This window comes from Phalacrocorax aristotelis, chromosome 9 (assembly GCF_949628215.1).
Source record: "Phalacrocorax aristotelis chromosome 9, bGulAri2.1, whole genome shotgun sequence".
Taxonomy (NCBI): domain Eukaryota; kingdom Metazoa; phylum Chordata; class Aves; order Suliformes; family Phalacrocoracidae; genus Phalacrocorax; species Phalacrocorax aristotelis.
The window spans coordinates 35,221,779-35,243,356 of NC_134284.1; the positions used below are offsets into that span (position 1 = coordinate 35,221,779).

Here is a 21,578-nt window from a genome sequence, read left to right on the forward strand (position 1 = left end):
AGCCCCAGCTGCCCGCAGCCCCCAGCCGGGTCCCGCAGCCCCTCGCCGTGCTGCGGTGCTGCAGGATGGCAGCAAATGTCGCTGCTCACAGCTGCCAGCCAGGCTGGGGGGAGTAGGGTTGGGGGGCCGGGGGAGCTGGGGACAGGCTATGACCCCCCCCAGCCCACCACAGACCTTGCACCCCAGGGCCCTGCTGTCACCATCACCCACCCAGGCTAAGGGGTGATGTCTGTGCTGGGCTTCTCTGCTCTGGAAAGTGGGGAGCATTTTTGGAGGGGAATCATTAGGAAAAAAGCAAATCACACCTTGCTCAGCAGCCTGGCCAGGGCCAGGCGTGCCTGGGGCCAGCCAGGGGGCACAGTGAGCTGTGGGCTAATGGCCTCTGGGGGTCCTGGAGCCGGGCTGATGTCCCAGGGCAAGCAGGGGGTGCCCCGGCCCCGTGCAGCGCTGACCCCCACCCTTCCCACTGGGACTGCTGGGCCCACCCAGCTCCATGACAGCAGCCACCCAGGAGGGGCTCAAACCTTGATGCCCTAGGAGTTCCTCCAGCTCCTACAGGTCGGGGACCCCCCTGAGCACCCCACATCGGGCTCACTGGGTTGCACGGCCAGAGCCATCAGCGTAGCAGAGATGCAAGGAGAGCAGGCACCCCCATCTGCAACGCTTACTGCAGCCACCCCCGTGCCCCCACTTATTTCAGGAGCTTAACCCCAGTGATGGCTCCTGCAGGTCCCCCTGTGCCTCCTTCCAACGCGGGAGCCCCAGAACCGGGGACCGCTTTTCTAGAAATCACCAAAAACCAGGACTGAAAGGATCAGCCCATCCATTCCCCAACCCAAGGCAGGAGTCGCCTTAACCTAGTCTCCAGAGCTGAGTGATGCTGGAGTGGAGAGCACGATAAGTATAACACATTCATTAAATCCACGTGTGTTTCATCACTCACTTAAGCCCAGGAGCACTTTAAAGAGTCAAAGTAATGCAAACAACTGTCACTTTATTGTCATTTCCAGCCGTACTGCAAAAGGCACACAACAAACTTCATTGGTACAAAATAATTCGCTGCGGGGGGTTTTGTATCGTTTCCCTTGTGTTTTTCTTTTGCAACACAGTCACTGGCTCTCCCATCGCCCTGATGGGAAGATCCTTTCACAGAAAGGACTATTTCGTTCGTGCAGACAGATAGCTCATTATTGCAGCGGCACGAAGGGCAGGCGGGCACAGCCACCCCGTCCCCCGCGGGACCCGCACAGCCACCGCGGCCACCTGCAGAATAAATGGTACCTCTGTGTGCCCCCATCCCCGGCACGGCCCCGCCGGCTCGCCCGGCACCACTCCCGCCCGCCCAGGGCTGAGCTCCATCGCAGCCCCCCGCATGGCTCCAACCCTGGCTGGGATGTTTCGCTTCGCGTTCGGCTGCAGGATAATGGGGCCGGGGGCGGGCAAGAAATGGAGAGGCTCTGGTCTAGCTGCGCCCGCCCCCCAATGCTTTCTGAACAGCATCGAGCATTTCGTTACACAATTCACCCTTTTGCTCCCTCCAACTCCATGCTTCTGCAGAGTAGCGGGCAAGGGTCCCACGGAGGGCACCCGGGGCTCGGCGGCGGGGGATGGCGCCAGCAGGACCCCCCAGCTGGGTGCTGCAGCTCTGCTGCCTCACAGGGGCTGACAGAGGGGAAAAAAAGAGGCTGGGGGTGAATTTAGGGGATTTTCCTGCCTGTACCAGCCCATGCAGTCCCAGCACGGCCGGCCCACGCTGTCGGTGCACACACCGACCCCCCTACGCCGCAAACCTGGCCGTGGATGGGGGGGGTCTGGGGTGGGGCTGCTGCTAGAAAACCCCGGCATCCCAGCCTGGGATGTGGTGCCCACAAGAGAGGCTTTTGGGGTGTTTGCTGCGGTCCCCCCAAAACCAGAGTGGGGCACACAGCCCTGAGCCCCCACACAGCATCCCTCCGGCTGCCCCGGGCGGCGTTAGGGGAGACAAAGAGAGGCTTTAGGGGCCGCCAGCCTCCTGCTCGCCCTGCCGGCATTTGGCTATCTACATTATTTTCCCATAAAATCCCTCGTGCCAGGCCAGATCAAGGTCTGGGGTGGGGACACGCTGTGCCAGTGCCAAGGTCCCGTAGTGCAGAGCTACGGCAGCACCTGATGCTCTCCCCAACCAGCTCCCCTAGCGCAATAACGCCGATTTGTTTTTTGCACTGTGCCTATAGCTATGCTCCTTTTCTTTTGGTACCAGTTTCCCCTTCTTGGCTCCCTCCCCCAACATTTCTTATAAAAATAAGATTGTGCTTATTTATAAAATAATAATTTTTTTTTTTTAAGAAAAGTTTCCAGTTAAAAAAAGGTGGTATATCAAAATATGGCAAAACTTTGGCTGTCAATCGCTAAACTCTAATTAAAAATATCGACTAAAAAGGCATTGTGCTGTGAATATTAGCTGCTGTAATGCTTTATCCTCCGGTACCGATGGTAAATGTTACACCTGGGCAGGTTAGCTTCCCTAGGACATGCTCAGAAGCCGCCCTTGGGTTTTTCTAGCACGTCGCCATCATCCTTTAGCAGAACTGTTCAGACTGTAAAAGACTTAAAGATGCATGAAAAGCCTTGGTAGAACACAACGGAGGCTGCAGCGGGAAGAGCCACACTTACAACGCGGTTGCATACAGATTCTTCTCAAGAGGAAAGTCTGTTTTCTCACCTTAGTGCTTAGAAAAAAATATGATAGTTTATATGGTTCATTAAAGAAGAGAGGCAGATCCTTTGTATAAAAGGGATTTTAGAGCAGAAGTAAAATGCAAATGGGTCTATAAGATCCAGACATATATAAACATACATACCTCGATATATTTATATATGTAATCTCTATATATTTGAAGTTGGGAATGCATTATTGCAATATCCTTACAGATGATCTATTCTTTTCCATTCTCCTCTGCTTTTGGTTTTCTTGGGTAGGTTTTTTTTCTCAAAAAAAAAAAAAAAAAAAAAAAAAAAGAAAGAAAAAAACCAAGCTGCAAACGGCTCCGAGAGCTCCCAGCCGCCTTGCCGGGACCGCTCTGGCCTGGCCTCCAGCGCGCATTTTGGAAGAACTGGGTTGATGCTCTGCCCCAGCAGCCGCTGGCCGTGCCTTCCTCCATGGTACATCACCCCTGCCCGGAGATTCCCGGCTGGTTATTGCTTAATTCTCCCTCCCCATACTGGCCTTTAGGGTATTTACATTTCTTTGGCTTGACTTGAACACAATAATCCGGCACTTTCTCTCTTCTCGGATGCCACCAAGCCACCACCGGAGCCGGCGGCAGCGCTGAGGATGGGGGCAAGGAGAGGAAGAGGCTACCGTGCCACGAGGCAATGAGAAAACACGGGTTGGCTTCTGCCAGCTCAAACGAATTGCGTTTCTCCCAGTCGAAATAAGACAACTTGTGGTTTGCACAAACTCATCCGGAGGAGAAAGGATGCTGGGGGACCACCGGCAAGACTCCGCCATGCCCGGGGGTCTCCATCCCGCCCGCCATCGGGATGATCCTCCAAGTGCAATGGTTTCCACGGCCTCGGTTTGCAGGGAGCGGTGTGGGGGCAAGGCGGCGTTGGCGGCCCCCGGCGCAGGGCAGGGAGCCCCAGCCTCCCCTCTTGAGGGCGGACAGCCAGTCCTGCCCCCCGCGGCGCTCAGACGACAAACTCGGGGACTTCGTCGTGGGTGAGATCCAAGGAGAAGTATTTGCTGGTTCTTTTGACGGGGAAGGTCTCCTGGATGTTGATGCACTGCTGGGCCAAGCAGCCGTTGCAGTAGAGCCCTTCCTCCTCCAGCCCGTGGGCGCAGCCAAAGGTGTAGCTCTGGGCCGTGTCCTGGCAGAGGTTGGCCAGCTGCAAGAAGTCCTTCTGGTAGAGCCGAATGTCATCCAGGCTCAGGCTGTGCCGGTCTGTTGACGTCTTTGGTTTCCTGCACGTTGTCTGGGCAAAGCAGAGAGAGACCTCAGGACCTGCCGGGGAGCCAAGGGCATCGGGGAAACGCAAAACCCCCGGTGCCAGCAGGGCTCTGGGTTTTGCCAAAGCTCCGCCAGCACCACGTACCTGGGGTAAGGAGTCGGTGCTCTGCCCCCGCAGCTTCACCACCGTCTCTGAGGAGCTGGAGGTGGAGGAGCTGATCTCCTTCACAATTAGCCCTATGTGGGGGAGAGAGGAAGATGAGGGTGCGAAGATTATTTCAAGGCTTCTCAGCTCTCTCGGGATCTGTGCCTGCTGCACCGAGGGGCTTGTCCTTGCTTTGGGGCACCCTCAGCTCAACAGGGCCCCGATGGCTCCGCTTGCAAACAGCTTTACCTACAAAGCATCTCAAATTTCCACCAAAGCAGCATCCAAAGGCATCCCCAGGGAGCCTGGCACCCCGGAGACCTCCCAGTAGCACCCAGCACGAAGCTGGAAAAGCAGGCAACTCTGTGGGTGCAGGCACAGCTCCGGAGAAAACAGGCTCACACGTGTGCTAACAGCGCCCGTGCTCATGGGAACAAGGGATGGGTTGTCATGAAAACAAGAGCAGGGGCCAGCAATTGAGAACATCACTGAAACTATGTCCATTGCCTGCGGGCAGATCCTGCCATCGTCCCCTGGTATCTCAAAAAAACCTGGTGTGCCTGGGCACACACCCTCGTGCCACAGGGCGGCTGCACAGAGCTGCCTCCGTGCAAAACCTGCACCCTTCCCGGGCAACCCCTTCTTTTTATAGCTTCACCAAATTTACCCCATCTCTGCTTCAACGCACTGGGTGAACAGCTTTTCCCAGCGCCCCAAATGGATGCCTCGGGGTAATTCTGCTCTGCCGAACACCAAAGATTTGAGCTGCACTGGGGAATCGGAAATAAAAGCCGCTGCCGCCACCTTACCCGAGTGCCCGTTGAACTTGCGTGACAGCAGCATGTCCTCCGTGATGTAGACGCACATGTCGGGGCTCACCTCCATCTCGCCAGCCTGCTCCAGCTCCCGGGGGTCATCCACCAGCATCTCGATTTCTGCAGACAGGGAAGAGGTCATTGACATGCACCTTCAGAGCACCCTCCAACCCAATTACCCGATGAGACTCAAGCCCAAAAGCCCGTGCTCAGGGTAGCTGGTGTCTCACCATCATCCTGGGAGTCCTCCTCCAGCCGGTCCTTCCCACCACTCTCCACCCCGGAGGTGTGGGAGCTGCCGTGGCTGGTCATGGAGCTGCAGGTCTTCAGCTTGCGGTGGACGCTGGCGCCCGAGAAGCCGTCCTCGGGCCCCATCTCCCTGGGTTTGGGGTCGGTCTCGATGCCCGAGGTGTGGGAGCTGCTGTGGCTGGCGGTGGAGTGCCGGGAGAGGCGCTTGTGCCGGATGCTGCCGGCGCTGCTGCCGCTGGCCCGCGAGCGCTTCTCCAGCTGCTCCATATCCAGGTCAAGGGTGTCGCTGATGTACGACTCACGGTACTGCTTCTTCTCTGTGAGGCCAGTGGCACGCCGTTGGCATGTGGCAGCCTGCACCCCAACCCCCTGGGGTGCCCTGACCCCCCTGGGATGGGCATGGCCACCCCCACCCCCCCGCCGGCACCCAGGGGCACCATCACCCAAGCCCAGTGGGGTGTCACTCCAGGAGTCAGCCCTGTCCCAGTGGCATTTGGGGATGGTGAGGTGGGGAGCCTCAAACCTGCTGTGTTCTGTGCTGTGCCATCCCTCCCAAGAGGATGAGGAGGAAGAGGAGGAAGTGGAAGAAGAAGAGAAGAAAGAGGAGGAAGAAAAGGAGGAAAAGGAGGAGAAGAAGGAGGAAGATGGAAGAGGAGGAGAAGGAGAAGGAAGAGGAGGAACAACACCACCAGGTGAAACAGGAAGAAGAGGAGGAAGAAGATGAGGAGGAGGAAAAAGAGGAGGAATAAAATGAGGAGGGGAAAGAGGAAGATGAGGACGGCACAAAGGCTTTCTGAGCTTGGAGATGGGATGCTGGGAAGCGCTTCACTGAGGCACTGGGAGGAACTGGGTCACCCCTAAGCAGCCGGGGAGTCTGTGGACACCCAGCCCACCCAGGAGAGGGTTTGCCTGTCGAGCAGGACTGGGGTGCACTGATGCATGATCAAGGGAGTCATGGGTGCAGAGATCCCCGCCACTCCCAGCCACGGGGCTGGCACAAGGGCCAGGCGCTTGAGCAGGCAGAAAAGCCGGGTGGGAGCCTGGCACCAGTGGGATTTGCACGCCGGGGGGGACCTACCCTCGTTCTCCTCCAGCTTGCGGACCTGGCGCAGGATGGGCTGCAGGTTCATGTAGAGCCGGTGGCTGCTGCTGAGCAGCTGCAGGAGGTGGCGGGAGCGCAGCGGGCAGCCCGTGTAGTAGATGAGCTTCCTGGCCGAGGGCAGCCCATCTGGCAGGATCTCAAACTTCTTGCCCTGCATGGGAGAGGGGGATCATCAGCCGGGGAGAGAAAAATACTCTAATTCTCACTCAGCCCTGTTGCAGCCCACCTATTAACCCCCCAGATCACAGTCACCCTGCCTGGGGTCTGTGCAACACCACCCCATGCCCAAATCAGAGCTCAGGAGCGATGCGGGCAGAGATGCTCTGCCTGGGGATGGTTGCACTCACCACAAATACCAGTTTCCCCACATTTGTCCAGGGGAAGTCGTAGAGCAGCTGCTTTTCTTCATCCAAGTTCTGCAAAAAGAGGAGAGGCGGGCCTGGCTGAGGGTGCCGGCAGGGGCTGCCCATGCCTGCCTGGCAGTGGGCAGGGAGCTGAGCCATTGCCCTCACTCCGCTGCCTACCTGGAAGATCTGGATGCCCCGTGTCGTCAGCCCCAGTGTCAGGGAGGCCTCCACCTCCCTTTTGTCCTAAGGGGGGAAAAAAATTAGATGGTTTTAAATATATGATTTCCAGCATGAAGTGGATAAATCTGCTTCCCCCCTCCCAGCCCAGGTATCCTCCTCTAATCACCCCATCTCCCGCGCAGCAACAACAGCCGCAGGCAGTGTGTGCCACATTAATGATGCACACACATTGCCCGGTCTCATCCCCTAGCATCCTCTGCCAGTCTCACCCCCAGGCACCCGCCACCACCCTTGTTGCCCACAGAAGCCCCAGCTTAGGGGTCTGGAAAAGCAGTTTAACCTCAGAAAATTTGGAAGGATTTTCAGAAATGGAGCTGGGGCGCTTTTACACTTGAGCACAACCTGCTCCTGCAGCAGCACCCTGTGATCTCCCGAAGTCTTCTCTTTAATCTAAGGATGGTTTTTAAAATGGTTTGCACAGGACCAGCTCCCAGCAAACAAATTGCTTTGTTCCCAGGAGAAAAACCCAGCATATATTTCTTAGGGAGGGGGTACCAAAAAATAGGATCCCAGAAATCTCGTGGCTGTCTCCTCGCACCCTGGCAAACCTCTCGCCTCTCCGTAACTTGTAGAAAATGGCAGGACTATAAAAAGCTGCATCTCCCTGCCTCTGGGAGCGAAGCACTGCCCTCGAGATCGCTCAGCTCCAGCCAGTGAGTGCCAATTCCAATGCAGCTTTTCCCAAAATACCTTAGAAATTGATCGGCAGTTGCTCCTTTCAATAAGACGCAGCCCTGAACCCAAAGCCCATCCCGGGCTCGCGGCCGGGGCTCACCTTGTACAACCTGTAGTAGTGCACAGCCACGTCGTCCAGCCGGACGGCCTCCTTGATGTACTTGAGATGGGCTTCGGAGGCCGTCAGGGCAAACTGATCTTTGTGCATGTTTGGGACATGCTTCAGGATGTAGTCCTTGCCCCTCTTCGCAACTACCTGTTTGGAGGAGAAGAGAAGCTCGTCCAGGGCAGCCGCTCTGTGCTCGCTCGGGACCGGCCACCAGCCCTGGCGCTCCCGGGCAGCGGCAGTTTCCAGGGAAAAGGGAAATCAGAGCAATATGCCCTGTTATAGAGACCTGCAAGCAAAAATAAAATAGATACAGCAGCCAACAACTTCTCGCCAGCAGGATTTCCCACTGGGAAGAGCATGTTTGCTCCGCATGCCCATCCCATGGAGCTCACACCACCGGTGACGCCCGTGCCGGCGCAGGGTGAGCCACGCACAGGGTCCCCGTGTGGCTGGGGACACGTCCCCGGGGCCACTGCTCCTCAGCAGCATGTGTGAAAAAAAGAGAAGCTGGTAGATTTTGGGGCAAAACCCAGAAAGCACGTGAAGTGGGCAATGGTGCCTAGAACTTTTATTAACTTTCCCCTAGCCAGCATCCACTGGCAGCCCCAGCTGTGGGGAACCACGGGGGAGGTTCAGCTGTTTGGGGTCCAAGGGCACATCACACGCAGCTGTGCAGCCCCTCGCCGCTCCTCTCTGATATTTACCTGTCTGTAATAAACAGACTTGGTTTTGGGTACCCTGCAGAGGGTGGTGCTGAGCCCTCGCTGCGGGGAGGAGGGTCCCTGCCGAAGGGGGTCCCAGCTGGGAGATGCCTGTGCCACTGCTGCTGCCGGGACCACTCCCACATTACCCCAGTGCCCAGCTCTGCCTGCGGTCAGAGGTGACCTGGGGCTCCATGTCACACTGTGCCCTGCCTCATTTTCCCTCCAGGACTGTCCCAAGAGCTGCTGACACCCACGGCTGCTGCCCGCACGGAGGACAGCAGTTCCCAAAGGGCTGCAAAGCCTGAGGGGCTGCACAAGACGATGGCTGGGGTGATGCCACGGTGGCACGTGGCATCCCAGGAAGCCCCCGCAAGCACCTGCAGCACACAGGGGAATCCCCAGCAGCAGCGTGGGCTGCCCCAGCCACCGCACGGACCACGACCCTCCCTGCCCACAGCTATTTGCAGCCCTGCAGTTGTCAGAGGTTATTAATAACCAGGACTAAGCTGGAGATGGGGAAGCAGGAGGAACGCCGGACGCCCGGGAAGCCTCCGAGTAGCCCAGCAGCAGCGTCGCAGGGGTTCACACGAGCTTAGAGCAGGGACCCTGTCGTGGCACGCTTACCCAGGCGGGGAAATAGGCTTCAGGCTCAAAGTACTTCCCGTAGTGCTTGTTGCGCTTGAAGTCGCCCAGGTCAGCTTGGAGGGCGAAGGCGGTGAGGAGGAAATAAGCCTCCTCGCGCAGCACGCACTGGGAGTGCAGCACTTGCTTCCGCAGGTGCCAGTAGTAGTAGTAGCGTGCCGTCCGGTCGCTGCGGGGGAGCAGAGGAGAGACGGGAGGAGAGGGGAGCCAGCGGGACACCCACCCACCACCCAGCCCAGGGGGTGGGAGACTACTCCAGCACCTTCCTCCCGGTGGGAAGCTCTTACAGAGGGAGCAGGGCTGGGTGCTGAGTCGTTTGTCCCCTTTTCCCCTGGTTCATTAAAGCTGGGGCTCCCATTAGGTGTTCCAAAACCACAGCCACTTCACTGTGCTGTAATTTCCAGGCTTCCCACAGCCAAAGTAAATCCCCCCCAAAAGCATCCTTGTGTGGCTGCAGATGCCATCGTGTCCCCGCGTGCCCAAGACCCTGAAAACTGTTTTTTCTCTGAAACAGGACCTCAAGCTCCCCATTTTAGCTTCTTTCCTACAGTCAAAGCTGACAGATGCAATGCCATTCTTCACAGCCACAGGCACGCGTGTGAATTAAAACCAGGCTGTGCCACGGGTTAAGCTGCGACAAAACCCTAAACACGATGTCGCCAGCCCCCCAGAAGGCTTCCTCCTCGCTGGCTGGGGGCGGTATCCCCACCTGCCCCGGCACCCAGCCACGAACAGCCCCAACAGAAGGGGTTTCGGGTGCAGAGGCAGCATCCCGAGGCTGTGCAGCCCCAGCGAGCGGTGCTCGCCCCGGGTGGGTGCCCGCCGCGGTGGGGACGGGTGGGTGCACCCTACCTGATCAGCCTGCCGTTCTCCACGTAGTACTGCACTCGGAAGTGGATGATCATCGGGGGGCCAAACTGGTCGATCCCCTGGAATGGAGGAGATATTCAGGGCTCCTGCAGAGACCCCAGCGTCACACCCCAGCCCCCGGCCCCCTCGCCTCGGCTCACCGGGGCCAGGTCTGTCACGGCCACCCCCTTGTCCCCCATGGGGTGAGAGCCGCAGAGGAGTTCACTCGCTAACGCCGATTGCATTTTTTTCCTGAACTAGAGTTTGACACCTATTTTCTTCCCCAGTATGCTGAAACAGGAAGGGGATTTGGCCTTAAAGAAGCAGGTGGCTGGGTTTGAGAGCCCCAGGGGTCTGCAGCCCTCCACTGCCACTGTCCCTCTCCAGCCCATCACCCACCAGACCCCAGCTCAGCACCAGCACAGGAGCCTCACACCAATCCCCTTGGCACGCTGCCTTGAAATAATTAAAAGGTGCTTTGGGGGGAAAAAAGAGAAAGGCATGATTTTAGATACTGGAAGAAAGGGACACCTTAAAAATTCTGCTGGAATATAAAGAAATAAGGGAGGGAAAAACTCCCACCGCCATGGTGGGGAGCATGGAGGACGCGTCCCCAGCTGGGGCACATGGTGGGACTTGGGGTGATGGCCATCGAACATCATTCGGGTTTCGTTTCGCACGCCTGCGCCCCTGCCCCACGCTGGCTAACAGCCAGGTGCCCCCCCCCTCCCTCGGCTGCATTTTCCCGTGTCCTGGAAGTGACCTGCAGTGGGGACAGAGGTGGCCTTACTGCCGTCAGCTCTCCATGCAAGACCTCACCGCTGACCTTGCTGGCCTCCTTCTTCCACTCCTTGGGGCAGTACTTGTAGAGTTTCTGGGCCAGGTCCATGTACACGTGCTCATTGTCTGGATGGGACAAAGGTGGCATCAGCATCTCCCATACGTCCCCTGCATCCCGCCGAGCCCTGCCCTGGCCCCGCCCCCCGACCCACTGGTGGGTGGTATGGGGGGGTCCATAATTTCCATTAAAGAAGTGTGGGGTGGATGAGGGACAGTGAGGTGGCCAGAGACCTGGCTCAACAACAGAGCTCAGGGGGTCGTGACCAACGGGGCAGAGTCTGGCTGGAGGCCTGGTCACTAGTGGTGCTCCCCAGGGGCCTGTGCTGGGTCCTGTCCTGTTCAACATGTTCATCAGTGACCCGGACGATGGGACAGAGCATCCCCTCAGCAAGTTCGCTGACGATGCCGAGCTGGGAGGAGCGGCTGATACACCAGCAGGCCGTGCTGCCACCCAGCGAGAGCTGGGCAGGCGGGAGAGCTGGGCCCAGGGGAACCTCAGGGAATTCAACAAGAGCCAGTGCCAGGTCCTGCCCCTGGGGAGGAACAGCCCCCCACACCAGCACAGGCTGGGGGGGACCTGCTGGAGAGCGGCTCTGCTGAGAGGCCCTGGGGGTGCTGGGGGGCAGCGAGGTGACCCTGAGCCAGCACCGGGCCCTTGGGGCCAAGGGGGCCAGCGGTGTCCTGGGGTGCATGAAAAGGCGTGTGGGCAGCAGGGCAAGGGAGGTTCTCCTCCCCCTCTGCTCTGCCCTAGTGAGGCCACATTTGGGGGGCTGCGTCCAGTTCTGGGCCCCCCAGTTTAAGAGGGATGTGGAACTGCTCGAGCAAGTCCAGCGGAGAGTTACCAGGATGCTCAGGGGACTGGAGCATCTCCCTTATGAGGAAAGGCTGAGAGACCTGGGTTTGTTCAGCCTGGACAAGAGAAGACTGAGGGGGGATTTCATCAATACCTATAAATATCTAAAGGGTGGGTGTCAGGAGGATGGGACTGGGCTCTTTTCAGTGGTGCCCAACGCCAGGCCAAGGGGCCACGGGCACAAGCTGGAACACGGGAAGTTCCCCCTGAACATGAGGACAAACCCCTTCCCTGTGCGGGTGCCAGAGCAGGGGCACAGGCTGCCCAGAGAGGCTGTGGGGTCCCTTCCCTGGAGACATTCACCCCCTGCCTGGACGCAGCCCTGTGCCCCTGCCCTGGGCGTGCCTGCTCACGCAGGGGGTGGGACGGGATGAGCTCCAGAGGGCCCTTCCAGCCCCTGCCAGCTGGGATTCTGTGATAACCTCCTCATCACCTAACAAGAGGCCACCAAAGGGCTGGGTAAATTTGCACCCACCTTTGGGCAAACATACACCCGTGACCCAGTGGCACCACGCCTTGCCAAGCCATGATGGCATCAGGCTGGACCAGCTACGGGCACCGAACCCATGGCATAAGCCCCTGTCTTACTCTGGATGACGCTGAGCCCGAAGAGGTGACAGTCCTTCAGCCTCAGGAGGTCACACACCTGCACCAGTAACTCATGGCACAAAATCTTCACCTGCAAAAAGAAAAAACCTACACATGGTCCCCACTGCCAGCCGGGGATCTGAGCTGGGCAGGCAGCACCAATCCCCCCCACCGGGTCCCCGAGCAGGATAGGGGGTGAGAGGCTGGGCCATGGGGCTCATTTTTCCATGGAGCTAACATGTATGTGCCCAAAAGCAGGCTCCCACCCTGGGGTGCAGGACCAGAGCTCTCCCAGGGATGGGATGCACAGGGGACCATGGTGCAGCTCGAGAGCAGTGGGCAGCGGTGGAGACCTTGCTGCAACGAGCCCAGCACCGGGGAGATGGCTTTGGGGCCAGAAACCAGAGTATCAGGTGGTGGGGAATGAAAAAAAAAAAAAAGTGGAGGAATTTTATGTTAAATACTACATCTGAATCAGAGTCAAATCCCCCTCTTGCTTATTTCCTGGGGTATACAAGGCCAAATTGCCAACCACAACGGATGTGTGGAGCGAGGACCGAAGGAGGAAGGACTGCCCGCTCCTCGTGGTGCCACCCAGTGGGATGCCATGTAGCAGGTCACCCGCTGAAAATCACAGCGCTGCCAGCAGCACATCGAGTCAAGAAGAAGCAGGAGGGCGTAAAACGTTGCCGCAGCCTTCAGGGTGAATAACTCGTGTGCACTTCCCCGGCAGGGTGAGAGCAGGCAGGCTCAAAATTAAAACCAGAGCTTGCAAATGCAGCCGGCTGCAAGCCCCTGGGTGGGTGCAATGAAAACGTCGCTGCTTGGGGGGTTTCTCTGGCCCCCCCACCACCTTACATTGATGATGATGTTGAGGGAGTCATCGTTGGGGAGGAAGATGCAAACGCTGCGGCGGTCCTGCATGACTCTGTTGTTGTGGAAGGTCAGTTTGTTCATCGTGGTCTGGGCTCGGGGCTCGGGGTGGGCGGCGGGCACCTCACCGGCGGGCCGGGGCGGCCTCGGTCCCCGTGGGCGCCATCCCTGTGGGTGAGAGGGGGGCTGAGCCCCGTGCACGGTACCCCTGGCTTCCCATGCTCCGTTGTGGGCATCCTTCCCACCCACCACCGTGTCCCCAGAAGTGGGGGTCACAGGGGCCGCCCCAAAACCCTCGAGCATACTCAGCCACAGCCACCCCGCATCCCAACCCTGGCGCCGCGGTTAGGGCAGCGCAGGATTGCGGTCGAGCCCAAAAAACTGACCCAGCAGTTTTATTCTCCCGGCTCAGATTCAGAAAAACCTCAGGAAAGGCTTTCCTGGCATCATTAAAAAAAAAAAAAAAGTTTATCTGCTGGGAGCAAACGCGTCTCTGCCGGAGGGGAGCGGCACGGCGGAGCGGCAGGTTTTGCTGCCAGCAGCAGAAAGACAAGGGGTTGGTGCGGGGTTAGACATGACAGGACCCCTGCATCCCTTCCAGTATCATCCCCCTGGCTCCAGCTCTTTATGGGGGTTAAATAAAACCAAACCAAGCACTGACAATGATTTGCAGATGGGAATTGCTGTCTCTTGTCATTTCCCGGCATTTGCCTAAATCCATACTGGGCCGAGTAGGTGAATCTGTCCTAGCACTAACCCCAGGCAATTCGGTTTTGTCTTATTTTCAAGAGCAAGTATTCCTCAAGCTCTTTTAACACCACCACCCCCATCCCCAGGGACACAAATGCACGCATGACACAATGAGCACAGATCCTTAAACTCCAAACTATTTATGCTGGCACCGAGGACGGTATAGTGTCTCCCTCTTCACCAAATATTTGCTTTGGTCTAAATGAAAATGCCTTTGGCTTCCAAAACAGTTTAACTTGCATATTTGTACAGCAGGGAAAAAAAGTGCCCCGAGGTGACGTTGTGTTAGGTAGTTACTGGGGTTTTGCAGAAGTTGGGAAATCCAGAGGTGATGCTCTCTCACCGTGCCACTCTGGGTTTGCAGCACCAAGGCCCTGCAGAGCTGTGCAGCATGGCCGTGCATTGTGGCCATGCATCGCGGCCGCGCATTGCATCTGTGCATCACGGCCATGTATTGCACCTGTGCGTTGCATTTGTGCATTGCAGCTGTGCATCACAGCCATGCGCCGCACGGGTCCATTGCATTTGTGCATCATGGTTGTGCGTCGTGGCCACGCATTGCAGGCGTGCATTGCATGCACGCATTGCACCCGTGCATTGTGGCCACGCGTCGTGGCTGTGCCTTGCACCTGCGCATCATGGCCGTGCATTGCATGTATGCTTTGCATCTGTGCATCACGGCTGTGCGTCGCAGCCATGCCCAGACATGATTGATCCCAACCGGGAGCAAAAAGCGCGGCGGATGGGGTTGGTTTCAAGGTTCATTTAAAAATCACAGCGGTGAACAAAACGGGGCTGAAGGTATTTGGCAAACGTCCTCGCCCCGGCTGGGCGCCTGGCAGCTCTCGTGTGCCAACACGGGGCTGGGCATGAAGTGACTTGCACGGGCCGCGGCAGGGAGGGCGCCACGTCCCCAGCAAAGCAGCCGTGCCCTGGGGCACCCTCCAGCACCCTGCTCCCTCCCAAAGGTCTCCTGCAGATGAGCGCACCAGAGCATCTTCCCACCACAGCTCTGTGGGCTACAGCCAGCTCAAAACTACAACCACAGGCACCAACCACCCCTGATTTATTGGTAAAACAATGCCCAGGAGGTTATTTTCTGCTGGCAGCACAGCAGCATCAGCTTTGCACACCCGGAGCCCCATAGCATCCTTGCTGCAGGAAGGAGGCTGGAGCGGCCAGTTGGGAATGGGTCCCTCCTTGGGTCCCTCCTCAGCCACAGCCCTACTCGCAAGGAAAACACCTTCTTAAGAGCACTCGGAAATGACACAAAGTCTTCAGGGCACTGCCAAAAGCCCCGATGTCACAGCTCATCACCTCACTGCCTCCAAACTGCCTTTAAAAACCAGGCAGGGGCTGGGCATCGGGCCCCGCCATGCAGCTTGTGTGTCCCCAGGGAGAGCTTCCCCGCGGCACTACGCTGCTCTTGGCATCCCAGGGCTGTTCATTCCCATGCCAGTCAATATATTTACTCCTCCTCCTGCAGCCTGAATTGGTCCCTGAGCATCGGGGATTAAAACACATGAGCTGGCGTCAGCGGAGCACGGGCACCGTGCGGCTCGGTGGGGACGGCACTGCCGGAGCCAAAGAAAACATCTCCCTCAGCAGCAGCTCTGTAGGGCTCTACCTGCAACAGCAAGCAAAACACCAGAGGGAAAAACAAAAACCCACCACATGTATTTTGGTATTTGTAGAGAAAATGCTCCAGTTCCCGCTGCTGGGTGATAACACCCCACCAGACGACCTCGCTCTCCGTGTAGGGCACCATGAGGGTGGCTGGTGGCTTTGCGAGACCCCCCTCAGTTCCAGGAGCTTCCCCTGGGGCTCTGCCAGCCCTCTGCAAGCTGGAGCCGTGGCAGATTTAGCAACGGGGCATAAAAAGCCCTTTCCAGGGCGATGTGCCTCCAGCAGCCTCGGCCAGACGCCGGCAAATTCTTTCCGAGCATCTGCTGCTCATTCCTACAATGTCAGCTTTGATTCCTCGGGACCCCGTGCCGCTGCCCTCGCCGAGTCGCTTCTGCTCCAGCACAAGCACCAATGGGAAGCATAAACATGCCCAGCTCTGAGCTGGAAAGAGCCTGGATTGCAGGGAGAGCCCCCCTGGAAGGCCGCACTGACGGGGTGATGCAGGTCACCCCACAGCTTGAGTGGGAACCTCCTCCCCAGGCAGTCTTGCAAGGGGTTTTCCATCCGGAGAGCAAAGCCAGCTGGAAAAAACACTCGGAATGAGGACTTGGGCATGGATCAACCTCCGCAGCGCCAGGAGACCCAGGTCTTCCAGCCGCTCTTTCCCTGCTATAGGGAAATGAGCATTAAAACTCCATAGGAAGTCATTGCAAACCCCTTACGCGCTTTATAACTCCGGGGTCTATGCGGAAAAAATCCCTTGATCCGCCGTGTTTTGCAGCCCCAGCTGCTGGAATACCGTCTCCGCCCCTGGTACCAACACCACGGGATGAACCCGGTCGCACAGCTCTGCTGTAAAGAAAACATCACGCAATAAACCTGCCGGCCAGGGCAGCTTGGGAAAGCAGCTCGGGCCGTGCTGACTTGGCAGTGGATTTATTCAGCCCAGGGTCTTGCAAACACGGCTGAGGGCAGGCTGAGGCTGGGCCCGGTTCTAGACGGAGGTGCTGGAGTGGTGTGCCAGGCATTCACAGGAAATACAAATTTGGATGCCATTCCAGGGTTGGGGATTTAACATTTCTTGAACTCGCTGGCTGAGGTGGGTTTTTCTTCCGAAGAAGCAAGCGCACAGCTTCTGTGCACGCGAAGTGAGGCTGGTTTGGATGCGCAGCATTTCTTCCCACCTCCACATATTTAATTACACTTAAAAGAAGCAGCTGGGTCTCCGTGCCCGTGGTTTTGGGTCAGGTTTGTACCCCCGTGGTACCTGCCAGACCATCACAGTGCCGACTGCTGCAACCTCCAGCCCCCAAACCGATCCAGCCCATTTCTCCATCACTCAAATTCATCCTCCCCTTGCCAAAATATAAGTTTTTTAAAAAATTCTGCCCTATCAGCCATCTAACCCATCGCCAGGCTTTTGTTCCACCCCCCAAAGCCACCACAGGGGCGAGGAAAAGGATTCGGCACGAGATCCACACGTAGGCACGGGCTGTCCCGCAGCGAGAGGCTGCCCAAAGTGCAGAGCGACATGGGAAGATGAATTCACGGGGCAGGAATTTCTTGTTTTTAAGTGTTTAGAGTCAGTTTTACCCCACATCACAGGGCGCAGGTATGCGTGAGCTGTTATTACAAGTTTTAAGGTCGTCACTTAATGCAGCCTCTACTAACCCAAAAGCTAGATTAATTCCTGCTTGCGGTTGCCCCGTAATTAAAATCGTCTCCAATTCTTCATGAACTCAACAGTTTCCTCCTAATGAAGAGAGGCAGATGAAAGAGACCTTCACTGGGAAAAAGGACTCAGTTATAAATATTACATTACTTCATCTGCCACAAAAGCTATTTGGATGCTGGAAACTCAGCCTGGGCAGCCGGGGGCCAGCCCCACCAGCCTCAGTATATGCCCCGAGCACTGGAGGTGTCCAAAAAACCTCTGCAACGAAGGTCCCCCCAGGAGCTCGCCTGCAACACTCTTCCTCTTCCTCCCCCTTGGCTGCTGCAACGGGACACCACCAACGGGCAGAGTGGGTGCTGGGGACACCTGGGGATGGCCACAAAGGGCTGAACCAAGCGCATCATCCCAAAAATGGGATAACGGCCCCTCCGTCACCTCCTATGTGCGTCGCAGCTGCAATCGCAGCCAGCGCCAGGAACGAGCCCCGCGGGACCTCGCATCAGGGCATGGGGAAACACAGGCAGAGCCACGGCAGCTCGGCAAACCGCTCCCCCTGGCTGTCCTTCTGCCACGCACAGAGCTGAATCCGGCCTGGAAGTGCTGATTTTTCCATCCGCCTGCCACCCATGGCAGAGCCATTCCAGGCCTCTTCATTCCTTTATTTTGGTGCACTAAAAAAAATAAAGCTGCCTGGCCTCCGCTGGGGATGCACACAGAAATGGATGTCGCTGGCACAGGCTCCAGCGAGGGAGGGACGGCGCCTGCTCTTCCTCTTCCCTCTTCTGCTATTGAACCAGCCCCTTCCATTTTATTTCCTTCCGGAAAACTTTGCCCCGAGCCTTCAGGATTACAGCAATATCTGCTAAGAGCATCCAGTTGCTTCAAGACCAGACTGGGGGGGGCACCAGTGCTTGGAGCCACCACCGACCCCACAGGGCACCCCACATCCGATGGGGCACGTGGCTCTGGATCCCATCCCCCTCCACATTCCCAGTGGGCTTTATGAACCATCCCTGGCATCAACAGCAACGAGCCAAAACTCCCCAGTGCCCAGGTGCAGCTCTCGGGACCACGGGCATCGCTCCGGAGGACGCACATGGCTGCAAAGCAGCGCCTTCGTTTCCCCCTCCACAGGCCGGCTGCAGCCCATGCTACCAGCAGCATCCATAAATCCCTTGGGATTTGGCGCTGAGCCTTGGCTGCAGTATCTGCTCTCTGGACCACAAAGCAGCCGTAAGGGCCGCTGTCACCACCCTGCATCCCAACGCTGCAGACAGCACAGCCCCAGGTTTCCAAACCATGGATGACCCTTCTTAATAAAACAGCACCCGCAAGATGCTCAGCCCCTGGGCAAACCCCTCCTTCCTGGGGGGAAGCGCTTTTGGGGAGCCCCATCCCCAGTGCCCCGCTCCCAGGCACACTCCCCTGCGTGGGGCCAGCGCCCAAACCCATTCCCGCTCCCGGAAACGCACAGTGCTTTATGCACATGGGGAGCTAAAAAAAAAAAAGGGATGTGAAGCGCTCTGCAGACAGCCGAGAGCCCAAAAACCAGCTCCATTTTACGCCGAAACGCACAAAACCGCGCCTGGACTATCCAGAGCCCCCTCTGCCCCCGCTGCGGTCCGTGGCGTCCTTGCCTCCAGCTCCAGATCTGGCAACACGAAGCCAAACCAAGGTGATTTTTTTTTTAAATCCCGGAGTGGGCAGAGGGGGATTTGTCTTCCCCAGCAGCGCTGCTCTCCGCTTTTCCGGCTGGGAGAGCTCTTCGGCCACGCCAAAGCCTCCATAAACTTCCCTGCCCCAGCAGCAACGGGGAAAAGATTTTTCTTTTTTGGTTTGAAAAATATCCTAAGCCCGCTTTTCAGGAGAGCAAAAAAGCAAAGCATAAAACTCAATTAACAAGCAGGCAGATATTTTAACCACTGCCATCACTTGTGTACTCCATCTGGAGTCCAAAGGCTGCTTTTTTTATTTTTTTTTAGCAGGAGGGAGCTGACATCATCTTAATTTGAAATTCACATTTATTTTTACATCTGGTCTGAATTAATCTTTTTCAGCGTACTGACTTTCATGTAATGGAATAATTGCTTACAGACTCTGGGTTTAAAGAGCCTGAATAAACCCAGTTTAAAAAAAGAAACCCCTTTACAAAACGATAGTAAAAAGCCAGTACCTATAACCAAACCCCAATACGCCTTCGGGACTGGGATTTTTAAATGAAACAACATCACTTTCAAGCAAAAGACCTCGAATTAATCCTCGCTCTATCCAAGAATCGGCAAGGGCGAGCGAGCCCCATGGAAGAACACCGACACAAACCAGCCCGGGAATTAGGCAGAGCAGCAAAGCTCTGCGTGCCCAGCTCCATCAGCGCCACGCCAAAGCATCTCTGGAAAAGCAGACTTTGGCATAGAGGGGGAAAAAAAACCCCTCCTGACCAGGAATGTATCGGCCATGAGCAGAAAAAAAAAGGCTGATTCAGGACCGCAAGACAACAGCAAAGGCGGCGCGGGGCCGGGGGCACAGCGGGGCCGGGGGCACAGCGGGGCCAGCACCGCCTTAATCCCACGTGTGAGTCAAAGGACACGGGAACACGAAGCACGGTCCTGGGAAACATCAGCCCCGGTTTCCTCACTGCCACGAGGGCCCGATGTCAGTTAAAGCCCGAATTGAGAGCTGCACGGGTTTATCCTTGCCGCTTCCAGAACCTGGCAGGGAGTTGCACCCCCAGTGGGAAACACGGAGAAGACCATTAGTGGCGCTAGCAGGCATCAACCTGCACCCTGAGCGACAGCACCCCCACGGGTGGGGGCACCCATGGGTGAGTGGGGCCCATGGACAAGAGGGTCCCAGAGGTGGCTGTGACCCAGAAACAGGAGGATCCGTGGATGAGAGGATCGGTGAGGGGACCAAAGATGGCAGGGCCTATGGGTGAGGGGTCCCACGGGCGAGTGTGACCCATGGGTGAATACAACCCATGGAAAAAAGGTCTCACAGACCAGAGGACCCATGGGCAAGGGGATCCATAGGTGAGGGGACCCACTGGTGAGAGTGGCCCATGGTCAAAGGGACCTACTGGTAAGTGTGACCCACAAGCAAGGGGTCCCACAGGCAAGGTGACCCATGGGTGAGTGTGACCCATGGGTAAGGGGCCCTACTGGAGAGAGGACCTGTGACACATAGGTGAGGGGACCTGTGAGCGAGGGGACACATGGGCAAGTGTAACCCAGGGGCAAGGGGATCCACGGGTGAATGGGACCCAGGGGTGAGGGGCCCCATGGGCAATGGGACACATGGGTGGGCGTGACCCAGGGCCAAGGGGTCCTGTGGGCAAGTGTGACCCAGGGGTGAGGGGTCCTGTGGGCAAGGGGATGCATGGGTGAGTGTGACTCAGGGGTGAGGGGATCCCACAGACAAGGAGACCTGTGGGCGAGCGTGACCCACTGGTGAGTACGACCCACAAGCGAAGGTTCCCATGGCTGAGGGCACCCACCCAGTGAGCGTGACCCATGGGTGAGGGGACCTGTGGGCAAGCGTGACCTGCGAGCAAGGGCTCCCACGGGCGAGGAGGCCCGTGGGGGAACGTGACCCCAGGGCAGGCAGGGCCCGCGGGCGGGGGGCGGCGGGGCCGGGGGCGGCGGGGGCGGGCGGGGGTCCGGCGGAGCAGCCCGGCTGCCCTTCGCCTTCAGCTCCCCGCGGGCGGGCGGAGGAAATGACTCGCATTCCTGCAGCCGGAGCCTCTCGCACTTCTCCGGCACCAACTCATCCCCCGAGCGCAACAAGCAGCCGCGCCGGCCCCGCGATACCCCGCGCCGGGCCCACCCGCGGCAGCCCCCCAGGGTGGGGAGGCTTGGGGGGCCGCGGCGGGCCGGGAGCACGGCATCCGCCGAGCTGAGCCTAGCTGAGCCGGGCCGGGCTAAACCGGGCCGGGCTAAACCGGGCCCGGAGCGCGGTGCGGGGCGCCGGGCACGCACCTACCTGCGGCTCCGGGGACCGCGCTGCCTGCCGAGCCCTGCCTTGCCGAGCCGTGCCGAGCCGAGCCGAGCCGAGCCTAGCGGAGCCGTGCCCAGCCCAGCCCAGCCCAGCCCAGCCCGCCGCCCCCGCCCCTTCCCGGGCCGCACCGCCCCGAGCGGCACCGGCACCGCCTCCCGCCGGAGCGCCGGCCCCGGGACGGCCCCGGGAGGGGGAACCGGGCAGCCCTGGGGAGGGGACCCGAGCAGCCCCCGAAGGACCCCAGCACCTTCCCGGCCCCGGCGAGGGGACCCGAGCGTTCCCCCCGGAGGAGGGGCGGGAAGTGGGGTTCCCCCCCCCTCCCCGATCCTGGGGGTCCCGTCTTGCCGCGGGGGAACACAACCCTGACCTGGAAGGGACCTGAGGATCCCCTGGGGAGGGCACAGGGGCCCCTGGGGGACTTGAGCATTTCCCCGGGGGGGACCCAAGCCTCCCCAGGGAATATACCATCCCCAGAGATCGTACCCACCCCAACATACCCGGGGAGGGAACCTGAGCATCCTCCTGGGGGGACCTGGGCATCTCTCAGGGGGGGGACTCACATGTCTCCCGCCGG

General features: G+C 58.4%; 1 protein-coding gene across 3 annotated transcripts; it reads right to left on the bottom strand.

Annotated features, from left to right (window-relative positions):
• Positions 1–974: 974 nt before the first annotated feature.
• FRMD6 (FERM domain containing 6) lies at positions 975–21,102 on the bottom strand. 3 transcript variants are annotated; one of them, XM_075104342.1, is made up of 14 exons: positions 20,990–21,102; positions 12,946–13,128; positions 12,088–12,178; positions 10,570–10,712; positions 9,810–9,886; positions 8,940–9,126; positions 7,603–7,758; positions 6,765–6,830; positions 6,588–6,656; positions 6,217–6,391; positions 5,120–5,455; positions 4,884–5,009; positions 4,075–4,166; positions 975–3,954 (listed from the first exon to the last, which is right to left on the bottom strand). In XM_075104342.1, exons 2-14 carry the CDS (start codon positions 13,042–13,044, stop codon positions 3,670–3,672), a joined length of 1,902 nt encoding a protein of 633 aa, XP_074960443.1. In that variant the 5' UTR covers positions 13,045–13,128; positions 20,990–21,102; the 3' UTR covers positions 975–3,669. The 3 variants fall into 3 exon arrangements, with proteins under 3 accessions (XP_074960443.1, XP_074960442.1, XP_074960441.1); XM_075104341.1 differs by having other exon boundaries at positions 10,633–10,712; positions 20,986–21,076; XM_075104340.1 differs by having other exon boundaries at positions 20,986–21,076.
• Between the last annotated feature and the right edge of the window lie 476 nt (positions 21,103–21,578).

Coding starts and splice junctions, on each gene's coding strand:
- FRMD6 (XM_075104342.1), bottom strand. CDS start 13,044: ATGAACAAACTGACCTTCCACAACAACAGAGTCATGCAGGACCGCCGC. Junction 9,887..10,569: donor CACCTCTGTCCCCACTGCAG/GTCACTTCCAGG, acceptor CCTCCATTCCAG/GGGATCGACCAGTTTGGCCC. Junction 5,456..6,216: donor CAAGCTGGAGGAGAACGAGG/GTAGGTCCCCCC, acceptor CTGGCCTCACAG/AGAAGAAGCAGTACCGTGAG.